Genomic DNA, 16,943 nt, shown 5'->3' on the forward strand with positions numbered 1-16,943 from the left:
CAATCATCCATGGTGGGCGGGGATGTAATGAAAGAAACTGCAGCGGCGTTTGGTCGGCGCGATAACAACCGGCTCTTCCAGGAATACCAGGGTATTGTAGGCAACGATGGTGGGGATTTCTTCATCTGTCGCCGCAAGTGGACACTGCTCTTATTAGTATGTGGATTCTAGGGCCGCTGCCTAAATAGTAGCTTCTTTCCTTTGAGTATTGACTTTCCTTTCTTATTCATGGATCTAAAAAGAAGCTCGATTCTCTTGCCAGACGGACGTGATACTGATTCGTTCCCATCACGATAACTCTCAACCGAACAAACATGGCGCTGAGCCGCATCGAGCAACTGTCACCGGAACTAAAGCAGTTGGTCCTGTCCTACGCCACGGATTGGCCGTCCCTCCGATCCGCTGTCCTGTCATGCCCGGAATTCTATGCGGCTTTCAAGAGTGCCGAGCAATGGATCGCCACCCGCTTCGTGAAGAACCTCATCGACATCGACGTTCTCCCCGAGGCCTACCTCGCGCAAGGCCTGCGGAACCTGACAGTAGTATGGCCGTACCCGGAAGCGGCGCACACCATCGAGACCTGGCTGGCCGTCGAGCTGCGCAAGAAGCGGCGCGTAACGGACGAGAAGCTCACGGTGCGGGACGCCATCGCCATGAGCCGGCTGCACCATGCCGTCGAGAGCTTCGTCGACGAATACATCAGATACTGCACGCCCCTGGCCCGCGGGTCCACCGTCCCGCAGCCGGTCACCACCCTAGCAGAGAAGCCACTTACCAGGGCGGAAAGAAGTAGGATGTCACGAGCCTTCTATTTGTTGGAGATGTTTTCCCGCCTCCATCGCTGCGGCGCACCCTGTGCCCAACAAGGACTCAAATTTCCCGTGGATATACCCGTCACGCATCCCTTCTTTGCGGCGCTGCCGCCCTGGGAAAAGGAGCAGTTGCGGTGCATCAACTGGTGCCTCAAAGCCTTCTATGAGAGGGAGTGTGTGCAGCCCCTTTTCCCGCAGCAGACCTATTTCGCCGACACGTGGAATATGGCCCAGGAGAAGAAGGACCTCTGGTACGCGATACAAGACCGGGACCTGACCCGGCTGGGACTCGAGGCCCTGCACGAGGCGAGCATCTCCCCGGACTCGGCGCGCAGAGAGGAAATAATGCTCCAAGGCCGGACGGCGTACGAGCTGCGGCGAGAGGACTTCCCGCCCCAGCTGGACAGAATCCTGGATAATTTAGAGCGGATCCCGGAATGGGACATGCCCGGGAAGCCGGACGGGCTCGAGGTGTACGTGCGCGGGGCATCGCTGCGCGGCGAGGATGCCGACCCGGGGCCGCGGGCGGTCTGGACCTGGGTGAACGAGGGCACCGGCTGGGGACGCTACGACCCCCATCTCCGAGGCTCGCTTGGCGATCGTCAGCGTGAGACGATCCAGGTGGTCCGGTGGACAGGACTCGTGTTCTGGGATCATTCTCGGCTCGAGGCGGCCGGAGTGTTCAGCCGAGATTCAAGGTCCTGGGTGACGTCTGCTGTGAGTTTCATCGATCTTGGTAGAAGGACGGGGGAATAATAACCCTCATCCAAAACCGGCATAATTGTGTCACTTCATTTTGTTGCTGGGGAGGCATGTCTGAAATGACATGACCTTCTCTTCATCTCACACAATGATGTTTCGCTTATATTCACAGGGCCAAGACGGCCAACCTATTTACAGTAATGAATAATATGTATATACCCCCGCATCTTCCCCGCTACGTCAACTTGCTGAAGAAGGAGAAGATCTCGCCCGGCACGTACGACTTAGCGCCGCTCTCTGGGCCGTGGTCGACGGCGCCCGGGTAGTGACCGCCGTCGAAGGCGATCCAAGTGACGGGGAACCCGGCCCTGCACCCCGCGTACTCGGTCTTGGTGTGGACGCCGCTGCCCTGGCTGGGCTCGGGCGGGTTCGTTTGCGTGCAGCCGTTGTTCTTGACGAAGCGGTCACGCAGGGAGCGGCCCCGGCGATGTTGAGGGTGCCGTCGCTGATGCCGTGGATGCCGAGGTACGCGATGGGGTCGTTGCCGCCGTCGCAGCCGCTGAGCTGCCCGCCCGACATGACGGCGACGCCGCGGAACGTCTTGGCGCGGCTGCAGGCGATGGAGTAGCTCATGGAGCCGCCGTACGAGAAGCCGATGGAGTAGAGCTGCTTATCGTCGACGCACAAGTCGCCCTTGAGCGACGAGACCATGGCGTCCACAAAGGCCAGGTCCTCGCCGCCCGAGTTGCCCCAGCCGTTGTTGAGCCCCTGCGGCGCCACCAGGATCGCGCTCTCGTTGGCCGTCCGCTGCATGCCGTAGTAGGACCAGAGCTCCCGGTCCGTGCCGCCGCTCGAGACGTCCTGCATGGTCCCGCCCACCCAGTGGAAGGCGAAGATGAGCTTGTACTGCCGGCTGCTGTCGTAGTCGTTGGGCACGCGCAGGATGTACTGCCGGTTCTTGCCGTTGACGTTGATGGACTTGGTCCCCGACGAGATGGCGTTCTTGCCGCATCCCGCGGACCGGGCAACAAGGCTGGTCGAGGATGGGTCTTCTATTAAGGTCACCACAAGATTTCGAGTTAGCTTCATGAGTTCTAATGGCCAAGACAAAGCCGGGAGTGAGAAGGAGATGACGTACCGAGGGCTGAGAATTGTGGCAATCCCAAGACCGCCGAGACACCGAATGCGAGGAGAGCTCCCAAAGAGATCTTCATGGTCGCTGATGACGAAATGGCTTATAGGATATGCAGATTTGTTTCAATAAAAGAGTGGAATTGTTTAGGGAACAAAATATCTGCATGCTCATCTGGGGAGGATGTATGCTGTTATATAGCACATCGGCACCCTCCCCATCGAACAGACCATTGCCGGCGATTTCAGATTAATGAACCCCAAGGCCCCGTACCGCATTAGCAGCCGATGTTATCGACAGGAAGGCGAAATGCGATTTTCCCACTAATCACGGCTGGATCGTAAGTTGCTTTGGGAAGTCCTGGCGGGAAACGTCACATCGCCATGGAACCGTTGAAACGGCGTGTGGCAGCTCGGTATGGTCTAAATGGGCGGCTCCATATTAACCCCTGGCCCTGCACGCCCTGCGCGCCCTGGAGCGAGGTCCTTTAATGCGCCGGAACTGCCAGTCTAGCGTGTCCAGGGGCACACCCAGCAAGGCCAGCCAACCGAGTGCAACGCCCCGAATAGGAAAGACTGCTGCTCAATGCCGTGCCCAAAGTGGACGGGGGACTAGCTTGCCCACACATCATGCTCATACCCCCCGGCTTAGCAGCTCATCTCAACAGCAGCGCGGCCCCGACTCCGCAAGCGACAAACGTTCTCCAAGATGCGGAAGAAGACAGCATGACAACTATTGCCTGTCCCGCAAACCAAGACGGCACGGGTCCAGCGGTGACTGCCTCCACCTGCAGCGGTTAATACTGGAATTCGGAGAACAGCGCTTGACTGGCGGGATTATACGAGTGAATCATACCAGGTCCGAGCCCCTGTGCTACGATCGGCAGTACGGGGTGAGGCGATCAGTGGAGTCCAATGCATTGGTAGCGATTCAAGGGTCAACCCAAACTATAATTGAGAAACGTGCTATTGCTAACGCGTCAATCATATCCATTCCATTAGACCACAATCATCCTTCATTAACCTTACCCATCCAGGAAGAAAACAGAATTGGGAGGAAACTCGGACTGAAACAACCAGACTTTTCCTGATGATGATTCGACTTGTGCGCTTTTACAGCGTCTGGATCAGGCTCAGAAGCTTGAACCAGCACTCAAACATGCCGATAATAAGCCATTCATAAACCACCCATTAGCGGCGGTCGTAAGGCGGCTGTTGCTGGTTGTATGACTGGTTGTAGTCGTTTCGTTGGTACGAGTCAGGGCCCTGGTGATGCGAGCCACCAGACTCATAACCACCTTGAGGGGGTAGGACTGAGGTGGCGGCGTGTACGACGGCGGCGGCGGCGGGTATGACTGCGAAGGAGGACCAGATCCGTAGGTGTTATGCTGCGAGGGAGGTGGCGGGTATTGGTGTTCCTGAGGGCCGCTGGTATACTGGCCTTGGCCTGGCTGGTACCCTCCACCTGAACCCTGGGGTCGGTAATCGTGGGTTGGAGGTGGGTTGGATGGTTGATAACCCTGGCCTGGCGGCTGGTAGTCATGCTGTGGCGGCCGGTAATCGTGCTGCGGCGGCTTGTAATCGTGCTGCGGCGGCTGATAATCATGGCTTGGTGGTGGTTGGCCTTGACTGGGAGCCGGGGGCATACCACCCTCATGAGGAGGGTTGTTCAATTTTCCTTTATCGGGAGCTCCAACACTGACGCCCTCGTTTCCAATGTCGTCGGGCACAGTGATGCGGACATCGGGCAAGAAACGCTGGACCTTCTCCTCCACCTTGTTCTGGACGAACACCCAGCTCGACCGCTCGAACTTACGATGGCCTCCGTTCACAATGTCCAGGATCTTCTCTCTCAGGGTCTCTTGCACCTTGCGCACGAGACGACGGATGCTTTCGACCAGCTTCGTCTTGATGTCATCTCCAAGTCCCCGGTCTCCAACTCCACGGGAAGCGTTCGCCTGCGAATCGAGTGATGAATCAAAAGGATTTCCACCCAAGATCTTCTCGAGAGGCCCTTGGAACTGGTCAGGGAGAGCTTCGAAGAGACTCTTTTCGATAGTTCCGAGAATCTTGCGGAACTCGAGTCTCACTTCACGATGGACTTGAGCTATGCCTGTGCTCAGCTTGTCGCTAATCATCTTAGAGAAACCACCTCCGCTGCCTCCACTGTCTTCACCATCGCGAGGGAGATCTCGCGACGTGTCGTCGGACTGCTTCTTGTGACCGAACAAGCCGGCCACGCCTTTGACAAGGCTCTTGATTTCGTCCTTGGCACCATCACCCAAGTCACGGGACGATGTGTTGCCGCGAAGCCATTTCTTGATGTGATCCAGCGCTATTCTCGTAAACTGCTCCGCAATGGGAGCATGTTGTTGCCGCAGGATAGCGCTGACCTTCTCCTTGATCTCCGGGCTAATCATACGGGCCTTTTCTTCAGGGTTGCGGGAGCTGTCTTTGACCGCATTGCTCAGAACGCCCAGGAAACCGTCCAAGGCCACCGGCTGACCGCCGGACTCGCGGCGGGCATGCTCTGATACCGCGCCAATGGCCGCAGAAAGGAAGCCCCTCGCGCCTTCACTGAAGGAGTCGTCATGGCCACCGCCTCTTGAGCGAGTAGGCTCATTGGACCCTCCTTCGGTCAGGTTCAGGATCTGCTGCAGGTCACCCTGAGCATCGTTGGTGATTTGGGAGAAAGAACGAGTAAGGGACTGGATCTCGTTGGCAAATGGCAAGGAACCGATGCCATACGAGTCAGGCGGCGCGCCATCCAGCGATCTTGAGTCGGAGTGCTTCTCTCCCGACTTGTCGAAAAGCGAGCGAAAAGCTTCAATCACTTTGTCTTCGAGACTGTCGACGGTCTTCTGCTGGAAGACGTCGAGCTCGGTGGAGATGAGCGGCTGGATCTGGGGAGCGAGTCCGTCGACGTATTTGTCGATGTGCTGCATGACGACATCGGGGATGCCATGCTTGCTCTTGCCGAGGTCAGACTCGGACATGGCTGCTTTGGGATAGCGTAGAAGGCGAAAATGGTCTAGATGGAGGTGGTAGGGGGATTGTGGGAGAGATTGTCTACTTCCAGGAACAGATGCACCCTTGCTTGAATGAATGAACAGCAGAAGGGAGATTTGGTGGTTTATTTACTGCCTCGCTCCAGGGGAGATCCGCGGGGACGATGCGTAAGACGTGCCCCGCATATCGTTTACATAATGATGCATGGCGCAGCACTAAGTGGCAGGTTTGTTTCAGTTGCATTGCACGTCACTCAGCTTGGAAGTGACTTGGCAGAGTCGCCTTGGCCCGCCTGACGCGACAGCCTCGTCTGGGTATTGGGTATTGGCACTCGCGGAGAGTCACATCTCAGGTCTAATGAATGGGCATCAAGGCCTGCGTGATATAGTACACAGGTAATTCAGTCAATGGTGACAGCTCTGAAATCAGACTCTGAGCTTTTGATCTCGGCCAAAGCTTAATGGCCAATTAGCAGACAACGTGGGTGCTTATCGCCGTGGCCCACTGCCTTAATCGCGTGCTGGCGGGGTTATGGGCATGCGTTAGGTAGGCAAGTAGCGACCCGACATGTGCTTGGTGCATGGTGGGATGAATCGAATCCAGATCCCTTTGATCGAAGTAGCCAAAGAAAAACCGCAGAGACTCCTTGATCGTCAGTTTTTCTCAGTTTTCTTTGGATAGATACTTGCCCCTGGAAACGTCAACATGTCGTCTTTGCCCGAGACCTTCGACCGTGAGTTTGCGCTATTCCCACCATTCCAATCCGGCGGAGGCACGCCCGAGGCCCTGAAAAAAATAACAGCTACCCCGCCAAAAACCTACATCCTATTCTTGAAGCTCAAAATAGGCCTCACTCAGTCAGCCAACTAACGGTGCTTTTTTCTTGATGCTGTCTTAGGTCCCGTCCACATCGCCGTCATTGGCGGTACCGGCCTCTACAAGATCGATGGCTACACCCCGATCGCTCAGGTGAACCCCGACACGCCCTGGGGCAAGCCTTCCGCCCCCATCCTCATCCTCGAGCACAACGGCGTCCCCGTCGCATTCCTCGCCCGCCATGGCGCACACCACCAGTTTGCGCCCCACGAGGTTCCCGCCCGCGCCAACATCGCCGCCCTTCGACACATCGGCGTGCGCTGCGTGATCGCCTTCTCCGCCGTCGGCTCGCTGCAAGAGGAGATTAAGCCCATGGACTTTGTGGTCCCCGATCAGATCATCGACCGCACCAAGGGCATCCGCCCATTCACCTTCTTCGAGGGGGCCTGGTCGGCCACGTCCCCTTTGGCGATCCCTTCGACTCCAAGATTGTCGATATCGTCAAGGGCTGCGCTGCCAGCATGAAGGGCGACGGCGTGAAGCTGCACGAGAAGGGAACTATTATCTGCATGGGCAAGTTCAAGGCAAATATATCTTTGACGAGGGCAATAACTAACCATTTCCAATGCAGAGGGTCCCCAGTTCTCGACTCGCGCGGAATCCAACATGTACCGCTCTTGGGGTGGATCCGTCATCAACATGTCGGCACTTCCCGAGGCCAAGCTCGCCCGGGAGGCCGAGATGGCCTACCAGATGATCTGCATGGCTACCGACTACGACTGCTGGCACAGCACCGAGGATGTCGACGTGTCTATGGTCATGCACTACATGTCGACCAACGGCCAGAACGCCCGCCATCTCGTTGGTGCCGTTCTCGACCAGCTGTGCAAGCAGGACAACAGCGACCTGGTGCAGGCTAAGCATTGGGAGGGTCAAAGCAAGGGCGCCGTCTCTTTCATGACCAAGCCCGAGGGCCGAAACCCAGAGGCGCTCAAGAAGGTCCAATACCTCTTCCCCGGATTCTTAGAAGATAACTAGATGGTGGAAGTGAGCATCTAGATACAGGAGTGCGCCTCCAGGGTGATATTGTTCCTAGATGAATTGAAATACTGTAAAACCCACATCTAATAGAGTCAACTTTTGCTAACTGTGCGTCCATGAATCGAGCTAGTATTCAGTCTAATTAGTCGTGGCTTTTATATATTTATTTTTCTGTCTTTTTGTAATGTAGATACCTCGGCACCACCGCACACAAAGACATGATCCATAGACTCGACCTTGGACAATTCTGAAACTAAAACTAGACAGATTACTTACACTACGGCCGGTCATAATACTTTTCTCTCCACAGGCTCTGTGGTCGGCTCAATTGTCTAGCATGGGCAAACAAATCAGGAAGTTGGCTATGAATGCAGATGATATAATTGTGAGTTCAGAATATCATATTTTGACTTTCGGGATCTAGATTCAATGAACTAGTTAGATGTTCATCTCAAATACTGGGGGCGAGGTTGAAGAAAAGGGGGAGCAAAGCCCCTTAAACCATTGGCACAAGAAGATCAGGTGAAAACCAAGGGGCTCCTCTCAACAACCATCCGCAAATATAGCAACATATCTATCAGGTCAAAGTAATAGCTTCCAAGGGCACTCAATCCCTCGTATTTGCGACAAGTGATACAGTTAAGGGATGCTGCAGATCGTTAACTCCGTAAGGCTGACAGTACAATCCACTATTGCGTTGCGTAGTAAGGCAGCATATACAACTACCTGAATGCGGAAGGTGTACAGAGTAAGCAACCTGCATCTCCCCTGAGACTCGATATCCGAGCTTGGTCTATAAGCTGACCCCTGAGACTTCGCTCGGTTTGAGCCTGCCCTTACTGGTCCATCCTCCCAGAACCTGTCAGCCGCAGTGTCACAACCACACACTTTGTTATGTCATGTCTAGGGGCGCTGACACATTCGCGAAGGCAATAGTGGGCCACTAAGAATAGACAGTGGAAAAGAAAGCCTGAGCGTAGATATACATATGTTACCGGACTATATATACTCGGAGTCTTCCTACTTGGTTTTGACAGACCCCAGCCCATTCTCAAGTCACAAACCAAACACCACTGTACCAAAATGCAATCTAGATTCTTCCTCTCGGCTATTGGGGCCTTGGTCCTGCAGTCCATTCAGGGGCTTGCAGCGCCAGGCTCTCATCCTAAGCAGCAGTCCCGGGCAACAGCCATCGATACGTCAACCTTGAACGGCAAGTTCTTTGTCGGCTACCAGGCATGGTTTCGAAAGCCGGGCGAGGACAACGGGAATTCTCATTGGACGACGTGTGTTCTTTCTGGTGCTCATCTGTCATAGCATGGGAAGACAAGTAAACTGACATATATACGTCACAGGGACCGGCCTAGCCCTGAGGTTGGTCATGGTAAGTAGTGGTGTGTTCTTGTCCGTTGCGATAACCCATCGTTAACTCAGACGCATCTAGTTGGCGTGGATACGATTCCAGATGTCACTGGATACCCTCAAGAATGCCTGTTTGATACGCCATTCATCAAACCTGACGGCAGTGCGGCACAGTTCTACACCAATGACTGCGAGGGTGTCGTAGACCTCCACTTCAAGATGATGGCGGACCATGGCATCAGCGGTGCCTTTCTTCAGCGCTTCTATGGTTATATAAACGAAGCGAATGGCGGGTGGGATAAGGTACTGCCTACGTTTCCCATTACGCCTGTGGCAGGGTAGTCTGACAAACCGTTGATTCTAACTAATACCGTTTAAAGATCCTGAGGTTTTCCAAGACGGCGGCCGAGAAGTACGGCCGCGGATTCGTCATCGAGTACGACCTCAACGGCGCCGCGACATCCTCGAGCAACATCACCGCGACCTACCTCGCCGATCTCGCCGCCCTGTCCGACATCATCTCCTCGTCAGCCTACATGCGCCACAACGGCAAGCCCGTCATCGAGATCTGGGGCATGGGCATCGTGACCTCCGTGACCCCCGCCGACGGCATCGCCATCGTGACGGCGCTGAAGCGGGCGGGGTACTACGTCATCCTGGGCGTGCAGCAGGCGTGGCACGCGGAGCTTGTCGAGAACCAGACGGGCTACGGCGACGTCTTCAAGCTGGCCGACATGCTGCAGCCGTGGACGGTGGGCTCGTACGACAACGACAACTACCAGGACTTCCACGACGGGCGGCAGGCGGCCGAGGACAAAAACGCCCTTGCTGAGTTGGGAATCGACAGCAGTATTGTTGTCTGGCCCGGCGGTGACAACCATAACTCCAACCCCAGCTCGCCCTTTAACCCGGACTCGCGCGCGCACGGCGACTTCTATCGCAAGCAGCTCGTCGGCGCGGTCGACCTGAAGCCCACGTTCATCTTCGGTGCCATGTTTGACGAGAACAACGAGGGCACGGCCATCTATCCCATCCTCCACAATAAGGATCTCCCGACCAACCAGCAGTTCCTTGGTCTCGATGATGATATGGCGGCAGATGCTTATTTGACCATGGCTGGAGATGCAGCGGATAAAATCGCCGCTGCTTGGGCTTGAGGCAAGGCCTCGGTTTTTTATAATGAACACTGCATATGATATTTGCAGCCCCGCTTCAACTAGCGGTGGTTATTGGAGGTTATATAAGTGGCCGAGAGGGCGGAGGGGAAATGAGAGAATAGGAGGGGGAGATGAGAAGATTGCCGGAGAGTGAGTTAAACCCTCTGGCCTCTGAGTATATTATAAGCATATTACAGCCAACTTATTGAGTCCTCAAAGTTTCTCAGACAGGCTATCATATATACTTGATGGGCTTGACTATGATAAGTGTATCCCCTTAATGGTGATAGCGTTGCTTCCACCGTTTTATGCCGTATTGTATAGATCAGTAATTGTTTATTCTACTAGATATGGTGGCTACGTATTTATTCGGACATAATACCTACGCTATCCTGGAATGGATGCAACGCCTAATCGGACAGATCGGGAACCAATTGGTCAATTCATGGAAAGAAATGCCAAAAACAGCGTTCTCGCCATTAAGGGGACACTGAAAGCATAATATGTAGACCCGGTAACTACAGGGGTTCGAACTAGCCTACGCAAAGCTTTCCCGGCTTCGTCGGTATTCACCCGTCTTTACCACAGCCTTCTCCTCCACCTCTCCCATATCCCGCCAATGGACTGTGTCCACATCCCCGAACAACTCGGCAATCTCCTCCAAGGGCTTGCCTTTCGTTTCTGGGTATGCGAGGAAGAACACAAGTGCACAGAGAGCATTAGTGAGGACAAACATGATCTATGACTTATGTCAGTTACAGCTACAACCGATAACCAAGACACAATGTGATGGCTACTTACGTAATATTTCCAGCCAACAGCTGCCAGGGCAATGGGGGAGCACTGGGTGATGATAAGACTTATTGAGTAGTGGATGACTTGCACGATAGCATTCGCTTTTGCTCGAAGCTCGGTAGTGAAGACCTCGGGACTATTGGGACGGGTCTTAGTAGAAGTGCAGTCATACCTGTGTAAGGAAATAGTAAAGGGGCAGAATGGGTCGACTTACGGGATAATCCAAGTCATTGGTCCCAGCAGGGCCGAGTAGTTGGCCGAAACTGCAAAGATGCAAGCGATCAGCCCGCGCTGAGCGGCAGCATTCGTGGGTATACCTGGTTGAGCAGGAAAGACGGCGGCGATGACGGTGATGATGAGGAAGCATATCGACAGCAGAGCAGAGCTAGACACCAGAATCGTCTTGCGAGGCACGCGATCCACAAAGAACAGCGAGGCTATGCAAGCTATCGGGCCAACAGTGCCGTAGAGACCACTGATGAGCAGTTGCTGGCTCTCGTCGTACTGGAGAGTGGCGTAGATGGCAGTCTGGAAGTATTGCACGAAGGAGATGCCGGCCAGCATGGCAGCTGCCCACACAAAAGACCCGACGAACAGGCGCCGCCTGAAGGCCGGCGTTTTGAGGAGATCTCCCCAGGAAAGTTCACGTTGCGTTCTGATCTCTTCGGCGATATTGACCTGTATCATGGCAAACTCGGATCGGCACCACTGGTCGTCTTCGGCACGGCCACAGTGGTAGTTCCGGAACGCAATCTCGGCCTCTTCGGTCCGGCCCTTCAGCAACAGCCATCTTGGAGACTCATTAAGGAACAGAACCCCTGCCGCGAGAAGAAGAGCAGGGATTCCTTGAATGGCAAATCCGAGTCTCCACTGGTTGGGGTTCTTCCACTTGCCTTCGCCAACACCGGTCCAGAGGGCAATGGAAAACCCCCATGCGACCATCATCTGGTTTACTGCAGTGAGCCTAGCACGTTCGTGGGTCTACACGTAGCGATTTCGTCAGTCCTTCAGTCGCTTCGGATTCTTCTGTTTCCAGGGCAACCCAAATACCTTTGCGATCTCGGCCGCATATACGGGGGCAACACCCGTAATGGTCCCCACGGCGAATCCCACCAGAAGTCGGCCGAGAACGAGCATGGCAACGTGTGTTGCGCCAGCCATAATAGCCGCCCCAATAACCCCCCCAGATGCATCCAAAGAGGATGGCCTTGCGTCTTCCGAAGCGGTCACTAGTAAGACCAACAGAAGCGCTGCCAAACCAAGCTCCTGCCTGATAAATGGAGACGATAGCACCTCGCGATGAGGGATCAGGATTGCCAAAATATTTGTTGAAAGATCTCAACGCAAGACTGGGCGTGATAATTCCCGAGTCACTAGAGGGACATATATGTGAGTTTGATGCTCGGGCATGACGTGCGGCACAGGGATTAACCTACTAGCCGTACAGAAAGCCACCTATTCCGAGGAATATGGAGGTGAGAAACGTCTTGCTGAAAACCATATGCTTTGCCATGTTGCCCGGTTACTTCCCGATGTCTGAAAACTCTTCGTCATAAGGACCGGATAACATACGCTTAGGATTATCAAGATAAACAAGGAGCCATGATGAGAGGGAAGTGAAAAGAGTCAGATCCTACGTCTCGGCACCCCCGCACTCTGCAGGGGGGTGAATATACGGTCTCGGCTAGAACCCCGTGGGGGAAGTATACATGGATCTGCAAGAATCGCATGCGTCCGGCATGACCCACAGGGCGATGGAGGCGCTGAAGGCGATGACCATGATGAGGCAGGTGGAGTCAGCGACGAAGATCAGATTGCCCAGCCAGCCGATCATCCCGAGATTTTGGGAGGACGGCTTACCGTCAGGCTGCAGATCGACCCGCAGCAGCAGGAACAGGTACGACGGCGCAAATACGGCGCCTGGCACCAAGTTGATATATAACCCCTTTTCCACTCCGCGTCAGCCTGCTACTCGTATCTGAAGGGGGCTTGGGGTTTGCATCATGGCACTTACCTATCTCCACATTGCACTGCTGATGTAAACCCTCCTCCGACCTGTATACCAGTCGGTGTCAGCCGGCCCCTTTTCCTACAAGACGACACAAAACCAAACCCAAAACAGATAAATCAGTTATATACCACAGGCTAGAGCCCACTACCGAGTCCCCAGAGTACCGCAATTCCAGTCGTGTATATGGGTCTCTTTGAGCAACGTCAGGGCGGCCATGTAGCTGAGTCTGCCCGAGTACATGCCGCAGCCGCCGACGCCGCCGACGACCCGGCCAACAATCAGGGCCCTCATATTGGGCGCGGCGCCGTAGACGGCGGTACCGATCTCGAAGAGCACGATGTTGCCGATGAAGATGGTCTTGATGTCGAGACGCCATAGGCCTTGCCCCAGCAGAGGATGGCGGTGCTGCCCAGAGAACAGGCGACGCCGATCCAGGACAGGAGGTGGACCTCGCCGAAGGATTCGGGAATAGAGGGTTGGAAGGCGGCGACCTGTATTTTTTTGTGGTGGTGGTGGTGGTGGTGATGAGATCCTTGTATTAGGTTTCGTTTGATGCGGTCTTCGTATGATTTCGGGGAGAGATAGAAGGAGCAAGGGGGAGCGTCACTGCCGAGTATTGCAGTCGGTCGCCCAAATTGACCTACGTGCCCTTTGACGAGAAGCGCGGCGCCCTAGCCTGACAGGACTTTCTCAATCCGATCACGCGGAAAACTTTTAGTGGACTAGAAGTACTTTGCTGGTAAAAGCAGAGGAATTAGGACACTACCTAGGTACGTATTGGTCATGTATCCGGGTGGCATGAGATATGTTCGTAAAAGATCGAAGCAGCCTTGGGACTCTGAACTAAGCCCCTATTTCCATCCCCTGATGCGAATGGGGAACCTCAACCTAATACAAACGTAGCCATTCATCACTTCTTGGGCGGTGAGTCCAATCGGCACTCTACCTTCCACCTCGCGTGCCAGGTTGGAAAGGGAAGTCTGGGGAAGAAGTGCCGGCCGCTCTGCGCATCTGCAGAAAGACCAGTATATAGGCTATATTACCCCGGATTCCGTAAAATCTCCGAGCGAACAAGACACGCGTTCCCAGTATATTTATATAGATTGGTCTCTCGTCATGTGTAAGATGGCTGCATCCCTCCGACGAGGTTTCCATAGCACAGTATGCCGTATACAGCGAAAGCAGCCAGTAATTGGCACGGCTCCTCCCAACCCGACCGTTTCCGGCACTTATGTGGCTGCTGTGAGATAGTTTTGCATTGGACCGTGTCGTACGCATATAAAGACACAGCCCGCCAGATAAGACTCTGAACTTTGCGGGGCTTGTTTCTCTATCATTCGTCTCTGAGCTGATTGGCCGGATTTCAAGACGCCTATAAGAATCATGAAGCTCAATCTCATCACCACCTTGGCCTTTGGCCTCTCGGCCCAAGCCCACTGCATCTTCCAGGTAAGGGGTAACCCCTTGAAGTTGTTCAGACCGCTTGCCCCTTTCCCCTTTTCAACAGGTCTCCCATCTAACCCCCATAATCGTATAACCGCGGTTTGGTATATGTACCTAATACTTACTAATCACCTTTCCTTCGCAACCGCAGAAAGTCTCCGTCAACGGAAAAGACCAAGGCTCCCTCGTCGGCCTCCGCGCCCCACGCGACAACAACCCCGTCTACGACGTGACCAGCAACGACATCATCTGCCAAAAGCCAGGCAGCACCTCGACGCAGGTAATCAGCGTCGCGGCCGGCGACAAGCTGGGCGCCTGGTTCCAGCACGTCATCGGCGGCGCCCAGTTCCAGGGCGACCCGGACAACCCGATCGCGAAGTCGCACAAGGGCCCCGTGACGGCCTGGCTGGCCAAAGTGGCCGACGGCGCCGCGGGCACGGCGCAGAAGACGGGCCTGAAGTGGTTCAAGGTCTGGGAGGACACGTTCGACACGGGGAGCCGCAATTGGGGGTCGACAACCTCATCAGCAAGAATGGCTGGGTCGAGTTCGCCCTGCCGACGTGCGTGGCGCCGGGCGACTACCTGCTGCGCGTCGAGGTGCTGGCCCTACACTCGGCCAAGACCCGCATGGGCGCCCAGTTCTACACGTCGTGCGCCAACCTGCGCGTCTCCGGCTCGGGCTCCTTCACGCCCTCCTCAACCGTCAGCTTTCCGGGGGCCTATCGGCAGGACGACCCGAGCATCCTCGTCAACATCTACGGCCCCATGGGCCAGCCCGACAACGGCGGCAAGGCCTACAACGCGCCGGGCAACGTCCCCGTCATCCAATGCTAAGCAAAAAAGTCTGGCGTAGTTGCGACGATCCCTCGCAGGCCCGGGCAACGCAACTCAGAAGCTGGTCAAGTTTTAACAAGTATGCTGCAGGAGCAAGGGGCAGTTTACTTGCCAGCATTAGAATTAGTCGCATATATGCAGGTGCATACCTAAATCAAATATACTATGCGATCTTATGTATTTCGTGTCTGCTGCGGTACGTACTATGACATCAATATGATTACTACAGGAATCTAGACAGTGACCCGTCATGTCTATCGCCGCCCCAACGCCGTGCCAAACTTTGTACGTATATGGTGTTAAAAGATAATTCTCTCATGAACCACCTCAGGCTTTTGCGCGCTTTTGCCTAGTCCAGTTCCACGTCGGCCAAGGCTTGGGTGATGAATCCATCATCGGTTGGTGGTGTGCGATTTGCTGCGACCGTCTCGGGCTCGGGCGTGTCCGGTGCTGACTCTTTCGGGTCCACGCTCGCCCAATCAGTGTCCTCTTCGCCCTCGCTTCGGCTTCCTTCGCTGTCCGTCTCTGGCGGGGTTTGCATCCCACCCAATCCGCGGGCTCCCATGTTTCGCTTCATCATGCACATCTCGACCGAGATCCCTGGGCCGAAGGCGCATCCCACCACGTAATCCCGCACCCGGCCGCCAGGGGCCAGCGCATCCATCTCCTTGCTCCGTAACCGATCCAGGACACTGAAGATGGTCGCCGAACTCGAGTTTCCGTGGTTCATATACGTGTCGTACGAGGCGCGCATGTGCTCTGGTGTCAGAGATACGGCCTTCTCGGCTCCCGTCAGGATGGTGGCGCCGCCCGGGTGCATGGCCCAGTCGAAGTCGGCGGGGGTTTGGTACTCCTTGGGTAGGCCAGGGACGTCCGCCATGAGCTCAGCAAATGTCGGCGCCAAAGAATCGGCCGCTATTTGTGGTACGCGCGGCGACAAGACCACCTTCCACCCCACTGGGTCAACGTCAAAGCCCAAGTCGTCCTCCGTGTCTGCAATAATCTTGTGCTCCCAGCCTAAGAGGCTGAAGACCGGATCTGCCTTTTGTTCGCCGATCCCATTGCTGAGAACGACCGCGCTGCCGCAGTCGGAGAACAAGCAGACCCCTATCCTCGTTTCTTGAAGTTCGTTGATGCTGTTCAGCTCGCTGCGGACCATGGTCGTGCTCACTTCCAGAGCGACGCACAGGATGCGAGCAGGTTTCCGTCGCATCGTATGTCCCAGCGCCAAGCCTCCGGCCGTGCGCAAAGCTGCGAGGCCGCCGCTGCAGCCCACGCCGTGGAGGAGAACCTTCTCCACCTGGTGGCGTATGCCGAGTCCCTTTGCGACGAAGTGGTCGAAGCCAGGGTTCGCGCTGTCCGTACACGTCGTCGCAACGACATGGGTGATCTCGGACAGGTCGATCCGAGCTTCGGCTATAGCTTTCCTCGACGCCTCAATGGCCAACGGGACGCCATCCGACATGAAAGTCTCATGTAGTTCGCGAATCGAAGGAGCTTCGGGCTTGTTGACAATAGGATGGTCCGAGGTACCAATTGAGGATCGCGATTCGATGCCGGTAAACCGATTGATCGAGAGGACCTTCTTCATGCTATACACAATGGCCTGTTAGTCTTCAATCTGGCGTGTCGTGCCGCGACCTCTCGGGCCAAGGTTTGAACTTACGCCGCCGACTCAGGATAGTAACCATCGGCCAGCTTCTGTACCTCTTCTGGCTTGAGGCCATATGGGGGATACTGGCTGCCGACACCCGTAATGGACAGGCCCAATTCGCCAAAAGAGTTGTCGGTGGTTGCCATGGCGTCAAGGTTTCGAGCCGAGCCCGAAAC

The 16,943-nt window shown here is 55.3% G+C and overlaps 8 protein-coding genes across 8 annotated transcripts; 4 read left to right on the forward strand and 4 right to left on the reverse strand.

The window, feature by feature from the left end:
• Positions 1–314: 314 nt before the first annotated feature.
• Positions 315–1,568, forward strand: PG997_012663 (uncharacterized protein; the record flags this gene model as incomplete). The annotated part of the gene is made up of 1 exon (XM_066816977.1): positions 315–1,568. One exon carries the CDS (start codon positions 315–317, stop codon positions 1,566–1,568), a length of 1,254 nt encoding a protein of 417 aa, XP_066662669.1.
• A 181-nt stretch (positions 1,569–1,749) lies between these two features.
• Positions 1,750–2,603, reverse strand: PG997_012664 (uncharacterized protein; the record flags this gene model as incomplete). The annotated part of the gene is made up of 2 exons (XM_066816978.1): positions 1,750–1,923; positions 1,983–2,603. 2 exons carry the CDS (start codon positions 2,601–2,603, stop codon positions 1,750–1,752), a joined length of 795 nt encoding a protein of 264 aa, XP_066662670.1.
• A 1,233-nt stretch (positions 2,604–3,836) lies between these two features.
• Positions 3,837–5,641, reverse strand: PG997_012665 (uncharacterized protein; the record flags this gene model as incomplete). The annotated part of the gene is made up of 2 exons (XM_066816979.1): positions 3,837–3,875; positions 3,944–5,641. 2 exons carry the CDS (start codon positions 5,639–5,641, stop codon positions 3,837–3,839), a joined length of 1,737 nt encoding a protein of 578 aa, XP_066662671.1.
• Positions 5,642–6,359: 718 nt separating this feature from the next.
• Positions 6,360–7,508, forward strand: PG997_012666 (phosphorylase family protein; the record flags this gene model as incomplete). Its single annotated transcript, XM_066816980.1, has 4 exons — positions 6,360–6,387; positions 6,553–6,928; positions 6,991–7,043; positions 7,102–7,508. The coding sequence occupies 4 exons, from the start codon at positions 6,360–6,362 to the stop codon at positions 7,506–7,508; spliced, it is 864 nt and encodes a 287-aa protein (XP_066662672.1).
• A 1,086-nt stretch (positions 7,509–8,594) lies between these two features.
• On the forward strand, positions 8,595–10,030 carry PG997_012667 (uncharacterized protein; the record flags this gene model as incomplete). The annotated part of the gene is made up of 4 exons (XM_066816981.1): positions 8,595–8,797; positions 8,867–8,895; positions 8,956–9,176; positions 9,254–10,030. 4 exons carry the CDS (start codon positions 8,595–8,597, stop codon positions 10,028–10,030), a joined length of 1,230 nt encoding a protein of 409 aa, XP_066662673.1.
• Positions 10,031–10,568: 538 nt separating this feature from the next.
• On the reverse strand, positions 10,569–12,338 carry PG997_012668 (uncharacterized protein; the record flags this gene model as incomplete). The annotated part of the gene is given in 6 exon segments (XM_066816982.1): positions 10,569–10,769; positions 10,832–10,961; positions 11,040–11,806; positions 11,876–12,054; positions 12,065–12,198; positions 12,262–12,338. 6 exon segments carry the CDS (start codon positions 12,336–12,338, stop codon positions 10,569–10,571), a joined length of 1,488 nt encoding a protein of 495 aa, XP_066662674.1.
• A 1,881-nt stretch (positions 12,339–14,219) lies between these two features.
• On the forward strand, positions 14,220–15,113 carry PG997_012669 (endoglucanase ii; the record flags this gene model as incomplete). The annotated part of the gene is made up of 3 exons (XM_066816983.1): positions 14,220–14,285; positions 14,431–14,762; positions 14,807–15,113. The coding sequence occupies 3 exons, from the start codon at positions 14,220–14,222 to the stop codon at positions 15,111–15,113; spliced, it is 705 nt and encodes a 234-aa protein (XP_066662675.1).
• Positions 15,114–15,462: 349 nt separating this feature from the next.
• Positions 15,463–16,913, reverse strand: PG997_012670 (thiolase-like protein; the record flags this gene model as incomplete). The annotated part of the gene is made up of 2 exons (XM_066816984.1): positions 15,463–16,705; positions 16,780–16,913. The coding sequence occupies 2 exons, from the start codon at positions 16,911–16,913 to the stop codon at positions 15,463–15,465; spliced, it is 1,377 nt and encodes a 458-aa protein (XP_066662676.1).
• Positions 16,914–16,943: the final 30 nt, after the last annotated feature.

Source organism: Apiospora hydei, assembly GCF_038363865.1.
Source record: "Apiospora hydei strain CBS 114990 chromosome Unknown utg000009l_segment0_segment0, whole genome shotgun sequence".
NCBI lineage: Eukaryota > Fungi > Ascomycota > Sordariomycetes > Amphisphaeriales > Apiosporaceae > Apiospora > Apiospora hydei.